Genomic DNA, 19,212 nt, shown 5'->3' on the forward strand with positions numbered 1-19,212 from the left:
GGTCAGCGAAGCAATTATATGTTACAGTTCACAAACTGAAGTTTGGTTACCAACACCAGAGCAGATCAGTCTCGAAGAAGTCATCGAAGATTGGACACGAGAACGTCCAGAAACTTCCATGGATGATATTATCAGTGGAGCTCCTGAACTGCTTAAGATTAGACTTAACAACAGCGAAAAATTAGCGAAGGATCTTGGAAGAAGATTAATAGGTAAATTCACTCAAGGCGGAGCGTATGATCATAAACTACATCACAGTAGATTAATTATCGATGATGCTGAATTGAATTTTATAATAGCTGACGCTGCCACGAGAAATATATTTTGTACCCGCGAGGATGTGTTGCTGTCAGATGGAAAAAAGTTAGGCACGGTTGTTAATTATATCGATGGAGAATCATCTCAGTACACGCATTTGAGATCTTCAATGCTGTCTTATGTTTCTATAAATTTGTTGTCGATGATAAATAGATTTCCTGATACCGCAATGAGAGTTGCAACAGACTCATTCTATATCGATAAAAAATATTTAACATCGTTGGATGACGTTATAACTGATTCCTCATCATGGGGTTGTTGGAGAATAAAAAATGAAACGTTACACGGATATTGTGAATCAGCTGACGTTAAGATCAAGGACAGTTATCGTAAATCAGCAATGACCGAAATATCTTCTGCGTCATCTGTGTACGATCCTATTACCAGACACAAAACCGTTTATTTAAACGGACCAGGAGGTTGTGGTAAGACAACTCGAGCGATTGAATTATTTCGAAATTCAGATATGATTGTGTTAACACACACACACAGACTTGCCAGGGAGATGAAACAACGCGGAGTTAATTCTTGTACATATCACAGTTTTTTCAAATACAGTGGCGGTACGTGGACTCCTGAGCGAATGGGCACAAAGTATATTCCCGCGATAACAATTTGGGACGAAATAGACGCTGTGCCGTTGGATACATTAAAACGATTTCTTGAATGGTTGTTGACGAAAAATACTGCTGTGATAGCGTGTGGTGATCACGGTCAACCACCACCATTTGTTGGCGCATCTCCGCATGAGTGGTTGAAAGGCTTTGTTGATTATTACGAAGAACTACATGATGATCTTAGAGCACTTGATGAAAAGTTGAGGAGATTTAAAAAACTGATCAGGCTACAGTCAAATAAAGTTCAATGTGTAATCATGCGTAAGATAATTTCAGAGACTTCAATGAGTGACTTCTATCAAGGTTAGAACCCAAGTGATCTCATAGTGGCAAGTAGAAAGATAGTCAGAGACACACTTCAGCAACGGTTATTTCAATTACATCGAGAAAAATTTCCAATGCTGCCGGTACCGTTATGTTATAGACCAGCTGATACACGGTTGCAGAATATCGACGTTGATATTCCTGGGAAAACAGAGAAACAAAATTTAGTATTGAATGATATTGTGTTAGTTGATGTTGATGCTGTTGAACGCGCACTAAAAATGAACAAATCCCCATGGACGCTAGGATACGCTATGACAATTCACTCATCGCAGGGACTAACTATTTCAGATACAGATTGTTGATGATCGCATCGAGTGGTCAAATTTAGTTTATTTAGCCGTGTCCAGAGTAAGAAAAATGTCTCAACTGCGAAGAATTGTATTAGATGAGTCAGTGACTGACACCGTCAATGAGTCAACGACGGATGATATAATAAGAAAAAAATTAGCCGATTACAAACAGAGCGACAAAAAAAATAATCGAGAATTTGGACTTGATGTTGAATTTATCATTGCGCTGCGACAACAACAAAATAATCACTGTGCAAGTTGTAATTGTATAATGTTGTGGCAGTATTCGAAAAACAACTCAAGACAATTCACCGTAGACAGAAAAGATAGCAGTCTCGATCACACACGTGAAAATGTGATACTGACCTGTCTTGAGTGTAATAGACGTACAGGTGCTGCTGCAGCTATTTAAGCGATCGTGGTGGTAATTGTGTATCATCAGGAATAACCTGAAGTTGCTCGCGTGTAAATCCACGTTGAGGAGCAGTCGAATCCAATCTGTAGATTGCTGGTCTACCAGTTGATCTGGTTATGCTAGATATCTTATGTGTTGTAACACTCCAGACAGGGTCGGTAGCTCTTTTTTTTCCTCCTTCTAGCTCATCGGGTTCATATAAATACCTCACAGTGACATTACCCAGCACTGGCTGCGTTGAAACATTAGTTCGTTGCCTGGGTATATACTTCTTTGTGATTGCGTTAACAGGTTTCATGTTGGTTGTTCTGGTAATTTCATTATTTAACGCGGCTATCACGCTTGGTAATCTTGCAACCCATTCACGAGATCTGCCGTCTTGAATAAATTCTTTCGCGTATTGATATCCAAATAATCTTTCGGCGAGTGTCCGATTAAATCTCTCAATGATTGCCTGATCACGATGAATTTCAGTATGTCCTCGTCGTATGGTAACGTTATATTGCTTCATCAGCGATGATACCACGCCCTGAAATTCTTTGCCAGGATCAACTTGTAATAATTGTGGCCAGTTTAGAGGTCCTCGCTGATAAATTCGTTTAAACGCAGAGGCAACTTCAGATGCTGTCTTTGTTGTTAGCGGCTCTGCTTCTTTGTATCTACTGCAACATCAACGACAGTTAACGCGTATTTGTATGTTCGTCTTCGGATAGTATCATGCGGCAGAAATAAGATATCAGCCTGATGAACTTCGTTTGGCACACTAACATCAAAATGTGCAAAGTTGATTTGTTTAGGCGGTGGTAGATAAATTTGCCATATTGCCTGTTTTGATAACCAATTTTTCGCAACCTCGTTTGTTACTGATGCCGCTTTGGCGAGTTTATTAATTGCTGCGTTACCTCTCCAGTATCCGACTGGGGAATAATAAATCGACTCCATGTTATTTAATTACTAGCGCCTAATACTAGTTTAGATTTCATTGCGGATCTTATTAACCAGTTAGCGAGTGACTCCTTGAAGGATTTATTTTTTATCGCGTTTAGTGCATGAATTAATTTCACATCCGCGATATGCCGATCTTGCAAATCTTTACTTTTATAAGCCACATCATGTGCATGACACGCGCTATCTATAGCGTTTATTGGATACTCGCCGGGTTTTGGTTGATCTTGGTTGTCAAGTCTGATGTCAAGTCTGGTTCCAGGGCCGCAGTAATTGTATCCGGGGAGATGCTTTTCTCCTGGATATTTTGCCCACGGAGTTCCGGATAATTTTCCAATTTTGCTGCGATATCACCTCCGGAAATGTTATCATTTCGCTTTTTTTTTTAAATTTAAAATTTTTTGTGCCACATTGCACACACTTACCAGAAAGTGCTTGTCTGTTATTTTTTGTTGTAATGGTTGTTAGATTATCCGTTGGAGTCCGCGTCTTACACTTCACACAATATAAATCCATATTTTATTTACTTGTATATAAATGGAAGTCACTGACTTTTCCGCAACAAGAAAAAAAGAACCGGTTAAGCATAATTCCGTGCTACCAAATTCTGTCCGAATGATTATTATAGGTCCATCCGGATCGGGTAAGACACAGTTGCTGTTAAATCTGATAATGAAGTGGATGAAATGGGAAAAACTGTATTTGATTGCTCCGTCTGTAGATGACCAGGGATGCTATGACGTAATAAAGGATTTTAACGAGAGTGCAAAAGCGATCAACGAAGACGGTGAAGACATAGTTGAATTTATCACCGACATCAATGATGCACCGGGCATTGATGACATCGATGGATCAATTAACAATTTAGTCGTGTACGATGATGTGATGTTGGATTAACAAACAAATCCTGCAAGAATATTTTCCCGGGGCAGACACAAAAGCACAGACGTGATTTATGTAACACAACGGTATACACAAATTCCAAAAGTGATCAGAGATAACTGCAATATTCTTGCGGTGTTTAACGGAGTTGACGTACACACGTTGAGAAATATTCATCAAACATGGTGTAGCGGAGACATGGACATAAATAAATTCAAAAATTTCTTCAGTAAGGCTCAATCAAAACCGCACGGATTTGTAACAATAAATTTGCATGATCCCAGAACACGATACCGTATCGGACTTGATACACTATTTAGTTAAAAAATATTTTCACAAGAGCAGCAGAGAGAGTGAATCTATACCTGACATTTTTCTAAATAGACCATCGCGGGCAAGAAATTAATTTATTAAATGAGTTTTACGAGAATAAACCCTTATTTCAGTAAAATGACATCTTTTTTGTCTTATTTTCTGAAAATAAGGGTTATTTTTATAAAATAAATCTTCTATCAGAAATGTTCTTGATAGAAGGGTTTTCTGGTAAAACAACTTTGTATGATTCACTCTCTCTGCTGCTCGTGCAAAATTAAACTCATTTTCTTTCATATTGGTCAGCCAAATTGTATAACAGACTGAAGTAGCAGATTTTGGTCGGTAATACCGTTTATGTTCTACTGTGTTTTCTGAATCTTTACAAATAAAGTATCAGTAGTTACATACTTCCCTAATTCAAGGCAGAAAAAGAAATTTAGGACATTTTGTAAAACTTAGGTACAATGTGGATTCAAACCGGGCACTTCTACATGAAAGATTGCGATGCGACTTGACAAAACAATCATCAATATGCAATCGATCGATTAAAATCAGATCTTCACCGTCCTACTTGTAGATCTGATATACATGATACACGTTCAAGTTTTGGTGACCTTTGGAATTTCCAATCCATTTATTATTAGAATCTTATCAGATATGTCATTGCAAGTACGTGTTGTGGAGAGGTGTCGATAGTAATTACATGTTCCGAATCACGTCCGTCATTATCAGAAATTTGAAATGTGTGATTTTAGTGAAGAACCACAATGTCAACAGAACATGACCTCTCTTTAGTGTTCATCTGATCTACGCGGAGGACTGTGGACATCTGATTTTAATCAGATTGACAACATGACAGATGAAATTCTTGGCGATATTGTTGTCGATATCTAATGACTGAATGTTAAACATCATTTTATTAGTTTATTCCAGTGATTTATAATAAAAAAATATCTTTATCATGGAGAATTAACTAATGCAAGCTAAATTAGTATTTTATCGTTATTATTCCATTAAGTATTTCCATGTTTTAATAATTTACGACTAAATGAAATCTTGGACAAATATGCGTATGGACGAATATTCTATATTCAATTTTTAATGACTGTTGATGAATATGAATTTCCATGGAATGGATTAGAAAAGGAAACGTGCATTCATTCTTCATAAATTACACCATGAGCAAATCATAATCGAAGTCGTCTTTACGTTTCAATAAGAGCTTTTTTTCAAAGGTATAGAGTAACAAATGTATTCTACTGAGGTGTCAAAAACGTATTACTTTAAGGAGTTAACGACCATCAGGTTGAAAAGAGAATTTTATTACAAATACTTTGAATGGACGTCCAAATGAATGTGCAACACAAAATTCTTACATATGCATATTATGTTTTATGTCAAAGTTTCTAGACGTACTGTCTGAACACATTCTAGTCAAAGCGATAACATACCGCAGTCTATGTTGTGTGCTTATTCTCGCACAGCCCAAGCAGAATAAAAACAACAAATGTCTTTTTTTTTATAAAGAAATACAGCAATAATAGATGTATTAGATATACTCACAGTTTACCGAATTACATTCAGATCCCTGGGTGACAGAAGGTTCAGCAGTAGTAGCCGTTGTTGCGGAGGCATTACGGCACATGGGAACGTTTTCAGGCCAGTCACAGCTTTTACTCAATGGATTGAACACGGTGCTGGAGTTGCACCTCATTTCCTGCCAAGTGTTCGACGCGCAAATGAGGTACTTGCCACAGTCTTTAGAATTCTCCTTTTTATCTCCATTATTACATCCTAGGGACAAAGATAATTAATAATATTAGATATGGTCCACTCGTATAACGGCGCACCCCAAAATGAACACTGTACAGCCTCCATTGAATTGATATCGATAGAATATCGGTATTATATTTTAATACAATTTTTTACAATTATTTTGGGGTGAGTGCAATGTCAAATGGTTTCTTGTCGAAAAACACAAACTGCTTACTTTAATCGCCAAGATGAAAACAAAATTCAGAGATAATTAAAGTGGAGTTTGTTGTTACAGGAATGTTATATTGACATCAGGTACACCAAAGGAAAAGACAGTTTAATAGCAGATGCACTTTCCCGTGGATAGAAATATTATTTCATGTACACTTTATATAATTCATATAAGTTCTTCTTATGTTATTCTTTTTAAATCTCATATATAATTAACATATGGCAAAAGGAAAGCTATATTTAATAAATTTTTCTTTTTCTTTCATAAGGAAGTGTTATGTATATGCAATTTAATTATTTGTTTCTTAGTTTTAAGTCTTTTTTTATTCCAGTATATTGTTTGACCTGGCTGTTATAATATAGAAACAATGCACCTAGTTGCTGAGCTTGATTCAGAACCTGCAAGGTTTTTTTCCCCATATTAAGAACCATTGATCTCAGTTAAGGCCATACTGGGAGTACCTGATGTTAGGCATGTACAAAGCTTCTATGTTGTTCTGGAAGGGTGATCATGAGACCCTCAAAAGGGATCTCTTTTGTGTCTTAAATTTGTGTATAAATGTTTTCTGGATAGAATTTTATGCATTCGGGCTCTAAACCATTTACATTTAAAGATGTTTTGTTGTGACCAGTTTGAGTTGAAATTTTATTGTATGGAATACAAGTGATTGTTTTCCCTGGAAATATATAAGTGCTCCTACAGAATTACGAACAAATGGTGTTTTGTTGTTTTTTTCTCATAAGAAGCTCGCGCACGACTTAATTCGTCCTTAAAACCACAAATCAACTTTTTGCTTAACAAACGCTATGTAATATGATTTGTCAGCAGCTCAATTAGTAAAGAGTATCTCCAAAATGATGTATGTCGCAAATCGTAGCATATACAAGTATAATTAAAAATTTGCGGCTACCAATAGTAGAAGTGAATGATTGATATTAGTACAGAGTACACAGTTTTATATTGTATACAAATATTGCATTTTCTTACAATTGTCAAAATGAGTACACCTAACCGGTAAAACACTTACGGATGTTGCATGATCGTTATCTTTTAGGTGTCGTATCTTCATTTTACAACTTGGCAATACAATGACGATAACGTTTTGTCTTGGTTTTTTCTCTTTTGTTTCAATAATATTAGTCAATGTTCTCGTTTAACTAATTTTGTAACGTGTGGATCTCCCTCTTCTTGATTTAAGGAAAGGATGCGGTCGATGAATTATCTTCCTTTCAAAATCAATACAATATTTATTGTTGATATTCATTGAACCTAAAAGGATCCGCGTTGCTATCAAAAGTGGTGAAAATTGATGTCAATGAACAATATGGTGTCGATTCTAAGATTTACTTAATCCTTCCACACACACAAACACAAACACATAACTTTCCTGTTATCATTTGCCAGACATCGCCCTCTAAGGCTATGAAGGCCAAAGATATATATTTTATGTAAGCAAATAAAATGTTTTGCCGTTATCTATTTCATAACGACTCCCAACATCATTGACAATCCCAGATTACCTCCCTTTTACTATAGTCCTGTTTCAATGTTTATCGAAATTCCGTTAGCTTAAGAAATTCATAACTTATCAAGATAGCAGCGATAATGCTTCGTCAATGGAAACATTATTATGACTTATATTTCATGTCTGTTTATACTGTATATCACCACCTGTAGACCATATTGCCGAATTTTATTCCTTTATTTAGTAAGAAAAGGTAACGGCAAGTTACAATTACTCAGCTATGCCAATAAATATTTATTTGATTTTGTTTCGTTTTTTTTTTTTTCTTTCTTCGAGTGACCTGACTGTTTTCTCTAGGGCATCCACATTATTCTTTACTTTGGAAGTATTAGAAAGATTCCATACCTGTAGGACACGTTTGTTTGCTGCATTCTATGGTCTTAGATTCCGTTGATGTTCCATTACATTTTCTTCCACCATCATGGAGAGAGGGATTGGTGCAGGACCGGTTCCTGGTTTGAGTCTGTATACCTCCACCACATGTGACGCTACAGATTTCATCTGATGTCCAGTCACTCCATTCGCTCCAATGTCCATCTACGTTTTAAAATTAGAGACAAACCAAATACAAAACACAAATATGATAAAACGAATGCATTCTGTTGAGTAATTGTGTAATCGTTGTTGTATATTAAACATATTACTGGAAAGAATGAAGGTCCACACTCGGCAGAAAGCAATCACAGTGTGATAAATGCTGTAACATATGAGAATAAATGTGGATATGAGTTAAATGGATGTAAAACACAGATATGTAGACACTGCTTAAAGACGCAATTCAGTTCATTTTGTTAGAAGAGAGATTAATAATGCGTGTTCTTGAAACCCCGTATGTCATTCATTTGCGCACATACACAGTTAATTAGCAATGTTTGTATAAGGATATCCCATGATTCACTTTGTTGCATGATGAATATAATGCAGCTGTCATATAATGCATATTTAACGTGACTATCAATTTGTGATAATCATCTTGCTCTGTTCTTCTGTCATTGTCATCCATGTTCTCAAATGTTTGACTGCTTATAGTACAGCTCTCTCTCTTTGTGTGTGTGTGTGTGTGTGTGTGTGTGTGTGTGTGTGTGTGTGTCTGTTTCAAAGGTACCTATTTATATTCTGTGCCACCACCCTTAAACATTTCGCGGAGGAATTTTAGTTTTACTATTTTACTGAAGCAGAAAACATCTTGTCGCAATTGACTGATGCCACTTAATTTCAACTTGTGTGGTTTGAGATTCTAAACATCTACCACATTATACACTACAAGTTTCATTTGAGGTCCAGCCATTCCAAGCGCGTCATCCTCCGTCTGTGATTTAAAATTAGAGTGACACCGGACACAAAAGTGGAACGTTGTCTTCATCGTTTCCTTTTATCTATAATGTCATCGACATTTCGAAAATCTCAGTTATTTTACTTTTGGCTCTCTCAACACTTCAGGCAGAGTTACGCAAATGGTAGAGGGATCAGTTACCTTTTATAATCGGTACATTAGTTCTCTTTGAATTTCACTGAAACTTTTGTCAGTGAAAAAGGTGGTGTCGAATCAAAGATTTACTTAAACTTGCTACAGCAGTTACTGTATACAAAATACATTTCCTATTATCATTTGCCAGACAGTTTTCTACTGAAAGAGTAGTAAATTCAATGACTTTCCGCGACGTATTTAATATGGATTGGGAGTATGCATGACAATCTCGATTTCCTCCACTTGTTAGGTACGTGCCGCAATGTGCATATAAATTTTAACAAAAGCTTAACAAATTTATAATATATCCAGGTAAGAACTAGTACTTCGCACTATAAATATTAAGTCTCTGAGTTCTCCCTCTTACGTCGCATTCTTATGTTCCTAGTTTTCGAGGAGTTTCTTGATAGTTTACTCGGAAACATCAACATTATTCTTTACTGCAGAAGCGTTACTAGGATTGCTTACCTAAAGGACAAGCTTGTGTGTTGCAAGTAAAAGTCAGATATTCCGTTGAGGTGCCAATGCACTCTCCTCCACCATTCTGTGGAATAGGATTGGTGCAGGACCTGTTCCTGGTTTGAGTCTGTATACCTCCACCGCATGTGACGCTACAGGTCCCATTCGAAATCCAGCCACTCCAAGTGCTCCAATTTCCATCTACGATAGGATAAAATGATTGCATTCTGTTAAGTATCGAACATGTAATGGATGGGATATATTAACTATCTTACTGAAGAGAATGAAGGTTCCCAATTTGATGAAGTGAAATATCGGGAGAAAAATGCTAAACATTTTAGATGATGTCACCGTTGGAGTTAATTGGATTTTAAACTTCAATATTTACGGATTGCATGAAGATGCAGTTTAAGGAAATTTGTCAGAAGTGTTATTAATAATCAGAGCTAGGGAAACCTGTCGTCATGGTTGGGGACACATGCACGTTTAAGTAACAATTCTCGGCTTTCAAAAGTGGAACTGGATGGCTGCAATTGGCATATGCTATGGACTGAAATAAATTCAGTTATTTGTATAAGAATAGTCAATTTTCCCTGTATTGTCAAAATGTGTACTTCTACCCAGGCAAATCCACACCATTAATGATGTTGCATGATCGATAAAAGTAACGTTTGGTATCATGTGTCTTTAACAAAGCAATTAATTTATGATAATCAGTTTCCCCTCTTTTCCTATCGCTTACTTCTATTCTCAAATGTTCGACCGATTCTATTATAAGTGGATCTCTCTCTCTCTCTCTCTCTCTCTCTCTCTCTCTCTCAGACTCGATGTAATGATTGATGCAAATGATTGATGACTCATTCTCCTTTCGCAGTTGATGACCGCTCCGGTGGCCTAAGTGGTTAGGGCAGTGATGTCAAACCCGCGGCCCGCGGGCTGATTTTAAATGGCCCACCAGAGCTCGAGCAGCTATATAGTTACTGCTTTTCAGTTTTCTGCTGCGGCCCTCGGCTTCAAGAAAAACATTTTTCAGTGGTCCATGGTGTCACAAAGGTTGGACAGCACGGGTTAGGGCATCCACCTTGATGTGGGAGATGGCGGGTCATACCAAAGGCTTATATAAACGGTACTAGCAGCTTCCTTGTTAGGACTGGACGGCCGGATGTTAGGACAATAGGACTGGGTGGGACATGATGCCCCAATGCTACACGTCACTATAAAGTGCCGCACTGCAGGCATCGTAGCAATATGACTGGAAAATTCTTAAAACTACGTTAAAAGTCCAAATCACACACACACACACACACACACACACACACACATACACACACGCTTTCACACATGCACGCACACACACACTCACACACATTATCACACACCTTTAGCAATTGATACAATAGTTAAATCTTGACTTCATTAATGCTGAAGGGGACAGCTATCTTTCTCATTTTACTTGTCTCTTCTACAGCAAAGATTGTACACGCACACTGTTCATATAAACGTTTTCATGCATCGTTCTCTCAAAGAATGAAGGCAAATGATTTCGATATTTTCAAACATCGTCCTCGCAAAGAATGAAGACAAATTATATCGACTTTATTTAAGCACATTAAGTACATTCAAACACTATTAACGCAAATGTTGTTAATCTTTTATATCAACATGCAGCCTATAAAACAATCATTGTTAACCTCACTATGTCCAAGACTTATTTCAATTTGCACTTAAATTCCTTTACCTTCAAAAAGACATTACATATCTACATAGCAATTATAATCCACAAATCCCCCACCAACTTCCATTACAAACAGTTTGTATAAGAATTAGAATATTTTAATTATTATCGATCTCGGACAGGATCAAAACACTTTCGTAATTACCTGTTTTATACTATGTGCATATACATTTAAGTCCTTTTTTGGAGGAAACATATTTGTTTTCTTTGCTGAATTAGAAAATATCATGTTACAATTAACTGATTTCCACTTATTTTTATTTTACATAGTTCGTTTCTCTAGTCAACGATTGTTTTATATAGAACACAAGTTTTCATCTTTACTGTAGGAATAATAGCAGGTCACCTTACCTACTGGACAAGTTTGTGTGTTGCATTGGATGGTTTGAGATTCCACTGAAGTTCCGGTACACGGTTTACACCATTATGGGGAATGGGATTGATGCAGGACCGAGTTAAACTCTGATATCGAGGGATAAAACAAATGTGCAATTTAATGCGTCTTGTACGAGGCGCTAAAAATAATCACAGTTGGGGAAAACTTTTCTGATGAAGATTTGAGCACATACATGTATAAATAACAAGTTTCGGCTTTGAAACCATCAACCCGATAGCTGGAATTATTTGGCTATGGACTAAAATAAATTCAGTTCTTCTACCAATGTTTATCTACGAATATGGCATTTTGTCTTGTATTGTCAAACTGTACATCTCCAGAAACAATTGTTAAACAATACTTATGTTGTATAATCAATATATGTCTTGTGTTGTATGAGGCTTTTCTATTTTTGCAATTTTTGATTATATAGTTTTCGCTTTGTTTGTCTTAATTTCATCTTTGTCATCAAGCATCTGACTGGTTTTATTATGGGTGGATGTCTCTCTCTCTCTCTCTCTCTCTCTCTCTCTTTGCCTCGGGGACAGTGACGCAAATATTTGAGGAATCATTCTACTTTGGCAATTGATGCCAGAGTTAGCTTTGATTATGTTAATACTGAACAGGAGAGCTCTGTTTATTAAACTTCGTTGAAAAGGAAGTCTATTCCAAAGGTTACTTCTCTCTTCTACATTAATCACTGAACACAAACACCTTACGTATAAACAGTTTTAGGCATCGCCCCATAAAGGAAGGAAATCAAATTGTCCCAATTTTAGGTAAGTCCATTCAAATATGAATAATTTTTAATTTACAAACCCAATGTTTTGTAATCTTTAATATTAACATGTAACAACTACGGCTTACCTCCCTCTGTCCATGATGTGTTTCGATGTGCGTCAAAATTTCTTTAACTTCAGCAATACAATACATATCCACATATCAATTATAACACTTATTCTTGGATATGTTAAGAAGTTTCAGACTAATCTTTATAATCTCATACTCTTAAATTACAATATTTAATGCCACGTTTCCTTACACCTCACACCAGTTTCCATGTTAAATAGTTTGCATAAGAATTTGACTATTGTAACACTTTTGTTGCTCTCAGACCGGATCGAGACGGACCTACAATTACCTATTGATATTCTCTGCCTACACCTTTAAAACATTTGTTTAAATAGAAAAGAGAATGTTAAATCGATATCGCTTACTTCGATTTCATTTCGATTAGATACTTTTTGCATTCCATGATTATTCAATGAAGAACACGAACATTCATCTTTACCCGTGAAAGCAGCACTAAAATTCCGTACCTATAGGACACGTCTGTGTGTTGCACTGGATGACGTCAGATTCCATTAAAGTTCCATTACACTGTCGTCCACCATTCTGGGGAATGGGATTGGTGCAAGACCGGCTCCTAGTTTGAGTCTTTATACCTGCACCACATGTGACACTACAAGTTCCATTTGATGTCCAGCCATTCCAAGCGCTCCAGTCTCCATCTACGGGTTACCATGAAAGTGACAACAGAGACAACATATGAATATGAGAAAAGGCACGAATTATTCATTCCGTTTGATATATTTATAATATATTATAGCTAAGATATATCACATATCCTATTGAAAAGAATGATGATCGCTGATTGCGAACAAATTATTTTTATATTTCTATAAAAAAAAACCTGTCGGCGACTTAATTGGATCTTAAAATCAGGTAACGAGAAATTGCATAAAATTGCAATTTAATGCAATTTAGAGCAGTCCTATTAATAATTCGAGTCCCCAAAAACCTTTCAGTCAGAGATGTAAGCACATATCTGTATAATTTACAGTTTGGGGCATCCAAATGTGGAAATGGATGATTGCAATTACTAAAAGCCATGTATTAAAATATCTGCAGATAAATAGTCTTTACAAATTTTGCATTTTTTTCTACTTTGTCAAATCGGGTACATTAACCCGGACAAAATCCAAAGTACATAACAATATTGCAAGAGTATTCTCTCTTAGGTATCGTATCATATTTATGTAAATTGGCAATTTCTTTATGATAATATTTTGTCATCTTTCCTTATCTCCGTAATACTCATAGATTTTCTCAAATGTGTCACGTTTACTTTCATGTGGATCTCCCTTTGCCTCGTTACAGTAACGGAAATGATATTAGAATCATTTTCCTTTCATAATCCATAAAATATTTATATTTAAATTTCAGTAACGCTAAAAGGACCTCTCTGCTTATCAGGGGTGGTGAAAATTGAAGTCAGTGATGACGGTGGAGTCGATGTTAAGAATGTTTAGAGTATAATCTTCGCAATCAAATGATCGTATCTTACACAATTTTTATGCCATATTTCTTCACATCTTCCACCGGATTCCATGCTAAACAGTTTATATAAGAGTTAGAATACTTTCATGATTTTAGCCATCTCGAACAGGAAAAAGACTATTTCATAATTCCCTGTTTTATATTCTGTACATACAACATTATATTTTGGGAGGAGAAAATATTTATGTTTGTTTCCTGAAATAGAAAACACCATGTCAAGATGACATATGGCACTTAATTTTATTTTGCTTGCTTACTTTCTCTATTCAAAGGATGTTTAGTATAGAGCACAAATACTCACTGTTACAGTATAGATAGTTGCATATTCCTTACCAATAGGGCAAATTTGTGTATTGCACTGAATAGTTTGAAATTCCGTTGAAGTTCCATTACACTGTCTTCCGCCATTCTTGGGAATAGGACTGGTGCAGGACCGGCCCCTACTCTGAGTCTGTATACCTCCACCACATGTGACACTACAGGCTCCATTTGATGACCAGCAATTCCAAACGCTCCAGTCTCCATCTACGGGTTACCATTAGAATATTAGGATGACAACAGAGACAACATATGACAATAAGAAAACGCACGAATTATTCATTCCATTTAGATAGAATATACCACACACACACACACACACACACACACATATATATATATATATATATATATATATATATATATATATATATATATATATATATATATATATATATATATATATATTGTAAAGGATGGTTGTTGTTGATCGGCTGAAAAAAATAATTGCGAATAAATTATGTTTACATTGTTATAAAAAGCCTGTGGACAACTTAATTTGCTTTGAAAACGAGGTCACTAGAAATTGCATAACAAAGGCGATTTAATGCAATTTTGAGTATATCTATTAATGATTCAAGTCTCCTAAATTCTTTCAATCGGAAATTTAAGCACATAGCTGCAGAATGCACAATTTGCAGCTTCCAAATATTGGAACTGGATGATTACAGTTTTTAAAGGTGTATCTTGCTTCTGTAACTTAACAATTAATTTAAAATAATATCCTTGTGGGTCTCCCTTTGCCTCGGGACAGTGACGGAAATGGTCCAAGAATCATCTTCCTGTCATGATCCATACAATATTTATCTTTGAATTTCAGTACCGCTAAAAGTACCTCTTTGCTTATCAGGCGTGGTGGAAATTGAGGTTAGTGACGACGGTGGAGTCAATGTTAAGAATTTTAAGAGCAATCTTTGCAATCGAACGATTGTATCTTGCAGAATTTTCATGTCATATATCCTCACATCTTCCACCGGATTCCATGCTAAACAGTTTATTTAAGAGTTAGCCATCTCGAACAGGAAAAAGACTATTTCATAATTCCATGTTTTAAATTCGGTGCCTAAAACACTATATTTTGCGAGGAGAAAACATTTATGTTTCTTACTTCAAATAGAAAACACCATGTCAAGATGACAATGCCACTTATTTTCATTTTTCTTAGTTACTTTCTCTATTGAACGGTTGCTTAGTATAAATCACTAAGATTCACTATTGCGGTAAAGTTAGTAGCAGATTCCTTACCTATAGGACAACTTTGTGTGTTGCACTGAACGGTTTCAAATTCCGTTAAAGTTCCAGCACACTGTCTTCCACCATTCTCGGGAATGGGATTGTTGCAGGACCGGCCCCTAGTCTGAGTCTGTATACCTCCACCACATGTGACACTACAGGTTCCATTTGATGTCCAGCCATTCCAAGCACTCCAGCCTCCATCTATAGAATCAAATTAGAATGACAGAGACAAAAGAAGAATATAGGAAAAAACTACTCATTCTGCATTCAGTTTAGATTAATAAGGTCATGCATAAGGTATATCCTATTTAAAACATTGAAAGTCGCAGAATTGCTGAAAATAATGATTGCGGACAATTAGTTCCTTCTTTTTATAAGAAGCCTGTAGACGACCTAACTAGATTTTAAAACCAGGTACCAACGGATTTTTGAAAAATAAAACATAATGCCGTTTGTCAGCATTGCTGTTAATACTGTGTTTTCTGAAAACCTGTCTGTCATAAAGTTAAACACATACATGTATATCTAACAATGTTTGGCTTCTAAATATATAAATGGATAATTGCAATTACTAAAGGCGATATATTTAAACAAATTATGTTTTCTACTATCGTTCCTGTACAAATATTGTAGTGTTCCTTCTTTATGGGTACACCTTCCCAATAAATATCCAAAACACTAATTTATGTTGCATGACCATTTTTTATTAGGTGTCGTATCTTGCGTCTGTAATCTGGCCGTTTATTAATGATAACGTTATATTTTTTTATTTCTTTCTATCATACTGATCGATTTTCAGAAAGATTTCACTGTTTTTATTATGTGTGGATTTCCATCCATCTGCCTCAGAAATAGTCGAGGAATCATCTATCTAAGATAATCTATTCAATGTTTACCTTTGAATTTCATTTACACTAAAAGGGACGGCTTTGCGTATCGAACGTGTTGAAAATTAATGAAGAATGTGGAGTTAATTCAAAAATTTACTTATCCTTACTATGGCCATTACTGAACACAACCACCTTTCATGTTATCATTTGCCAGACATAGCCATCTCAAGGAAACAACGGCGGATTATACTGATGTCATAGAAGCACACACAATGGCTCTCAGTAATGTATTTTATATCGACCTGCAGCCTTTATGACATTCCAGTCTTACGTCCCTTTATCAAAAGGACATGTTGCAATGTACTTTGAATTCCTTTAGCTCAGGAAATTCGTAACATATATAGGTAGAACGAAAATTCTTTGTCACTGAAATAATTAAGACGTTTCTGAGTATTGATGCTTACATCGTTTTCTTGCTTCGATGCAAAATAGTTTGCTAAAATCTATCATATTTGAACGATTTTAACAAATGTCGCTATCTCTATTATGACCTGGACTGTTTCACTATTGCCTGTTTAAATTCTATCTCTACTCCTGTAAGCAAATTATCTTAATTTTATTTCTTCTTTTACTTACAAGGCGGCAAATTGAAATTCCTTTATGAAATATTCATTTTTATTTTACATTATTGTCTTTTCATTTTAATGAATGGCCAGTTTGTTTACTCTAAGCCCGCAATAACAACAGCAATACGTTTATGCCACTTCCTTGTTTATATTATTTAGTTGCCTTTCAGTATCGACGAGAGGCCTTGATCTTTTTTCTAGAGTCTCCAGATTCTTACCTACAGTATAAGTATTAGCAGGCTTCATTACCTGTAGGACAAGCTTGGATGTTGCATTGAATTGTCTGAGATTCCGTTGAAGATCCATTACATTGTCTTCCACCATTCTGGGGAATGGGATTGGTGCAGGACCGGTTCCTGATCTGAGTATGTATACCTCCACCACATGTGACGCTACAGGTTCCATTTGAAATCCAACCGCTCCAGCCGCTCCAGTTTCCATGCACTGATTAAAACATGCACAAAAATTAAATTAGATTTTACTGGTTATTTGTATAGTTGTTCTAGCTGCTGCTGCTGTAGTAGTAGTAGTAGTACAATTAAATATCGTAGCCGTTGTAGTAGTACTGATAGATGTTCTCGTCGTCATTTTATTTATAAAAATAGAGCAAACTAATTGCAGTTTCTAATAGTATTATTAATTGTATCAATCTTACCCGCGGGACAAGTTGGTAATATGCATGGTATCGTTTGGAAATCGGTTGAACTGCCGCTACACTGACTTCCTCCGTTCTGAGGCACAGGAGTATTGCAAGACCTTGCTCGTATTTCCGTTTGTGTACCTCCTCCACACGTAACACTACAGGCGATTGCTGAAGTCCAACTAGCCCAAGGTCCCCATCCTCCGTTTACTAGTTTAATTTGAGTTCAAAAACGAAAAAAAAAAATATAGATTTGTTAAACGAGGGCAGGAAGATATAAATAAGATGTTGATAGAATGCTAAGATTAAAACTAAGAATACGTACCTGGAAATAAAATCAAAGAGAATAATTTGTTCATGAAACGAATAAGTAGTCCCTTAACTGATCGATGCACGATATTAAAGACAAAACAATCGATAACAATTGAATTACTTGATATTCTGCCCGGGTGGGAAACTTGTATTACCAATGGTAGTGGCGGTAGTAGTAACATATATTGTTATTACTTGACTAATCTCTCTCTCTCTCTCTCTCTCTCTCTCTCTATATATATATATATATATATATATATATATATATATATATATATATATATATATATATAGTGCAAATAAGACAATATTTATAATGTACTGCCTTTTTGTACATCTTTGTAAGAAGATGTATACTAGTATACAAAAATGCATATATGTAACAGATAGCCACAGACGGTCAATTGTACATACTCAAAGCCCTCCTTCCCTCCCTTCATGTATCAATGCATCCATCTGTACATGCACATATACCGTGTATCGCGTTCTTTTAACAAAAGTAAAAATTTAGAGATTAACACTTTCAGGTTAAAGGTAACATAATAAACTAGGTCAAAATATGTTTTCCGTGGATAATATAGTGCCGACATCATTGTTATCATTCGTGGTATTTTGTGGTTGTGGTTGTGGTAGAATTAGTAATAGCGGTAGTGTTGTGTCGCCCATATTGATCATTGGGAATGTTGTGATATTCTTATTTTTAAGCACAAATGACGGAAATGAATTAGGAAGTACTACAAATAGTGTCGGAAGTAAATAGTAGTTCTTTCCAGAAAAAGACAGCCATGCACAAATAAAATTATCTTTCGCAGCCGAATCATTTTCTTTTAAATAATTCCCTAAATTTGCTTAATAGCCTATAATGACTACTATAACAATCAAATAACCACGATATAATTTGCGCTTACATACATTTACATAAAATAACAGATGTCGTTATGGCTCATCGATTTCTCGGTCATAAAAATATGTTCCAGTAGCAGCAACGAGTTGAGATAAAGTAGTTGAAACATCATAAAGTTAAAGGATTAATTCCTGTAGAAACAGCCATGTAAAGATTTGCACACATAAACGTTTTTCTGTTTTATTTGTCTGTTATGTCATTGTTGTGTATTTACCTTCAAAAATAACTCATTAATGAGTCTAAAGCGCTTAGACTAGTTAGATACTAGTCTTGCACTGTTCATTGTCAGTTTATTGCATATTGTAAATCCTCTATGTTCAGACAAGTATATTTCCACTAATCTTCCC

General features: G+C 35.7%; 1 protein-coding gene across 2 annotated transcripts in view; it reads right to left on the minus strand.

Moving 5' to 3' along the window:
- LOC149789232 (coadhesin-like) overlaps positions 1 to 19,212 on the minus strand; it is a 40,903-nt gene that overhangs the window by 14,091 nt on the left and 7,600 nt on the right. Inside the window, exons 5-12 of one of the 2 annotated variants that reach the window (XM_089975400.1) lie at positions 17,665 to 17,859; positions 17,259 to 17,453; positions 15,563 to 15,754; positions 14,333 to 14,524; positions 12,979 to 13,170; positions 9,558 to 9,749; positions 7,967 to 8,158; positions 5,673 to 5,903 (exon numbers count right to left, since the gene is read on the minus strand). In XM_089975400.1, the coding sequence (XP_089831526.1) occupies positions 5,673 to 5,903; positions 7,967 to 8,158; positions 9,558 to 9,749; positions 12,979 to 13,170; positions 14,333 to 14,524; positions 15,563 to 15,754; positions 17,259 to 17,453; positions 17,665 to 17,859 (1,581 nt within the window). Of the gene's footprint in view, positions 1 to 5,672; positions 5,904 to 7,966; positions 8,162 to 9,557; positions 9,750 to 12,978; positions 13,171 to 14,332; positions 14,525 to 15,562; positions 15,755 to 17,258; positions 17,454 to 17,664; positions 17,860 to 19,212 lie in introns of both variants that reach the window. The other variant, XM_089975399.1, reaches the window with a different exon arrangement.

This window comes from Sinohyriopsis cumingii, chromosome 11, assembly GCF_028554795.1.
Source record: "Sinohyriopsis cumingii isolate HCF-2022 chromosome 11, ASM2855479v2, whole genome shotgun sequence".
NCBI lineage: Eukaryota > Metazoa > Mollusca > Bivalvia > Unionida > Unionidae > Sinohyriopsis > Sinohyriopsis cumingii.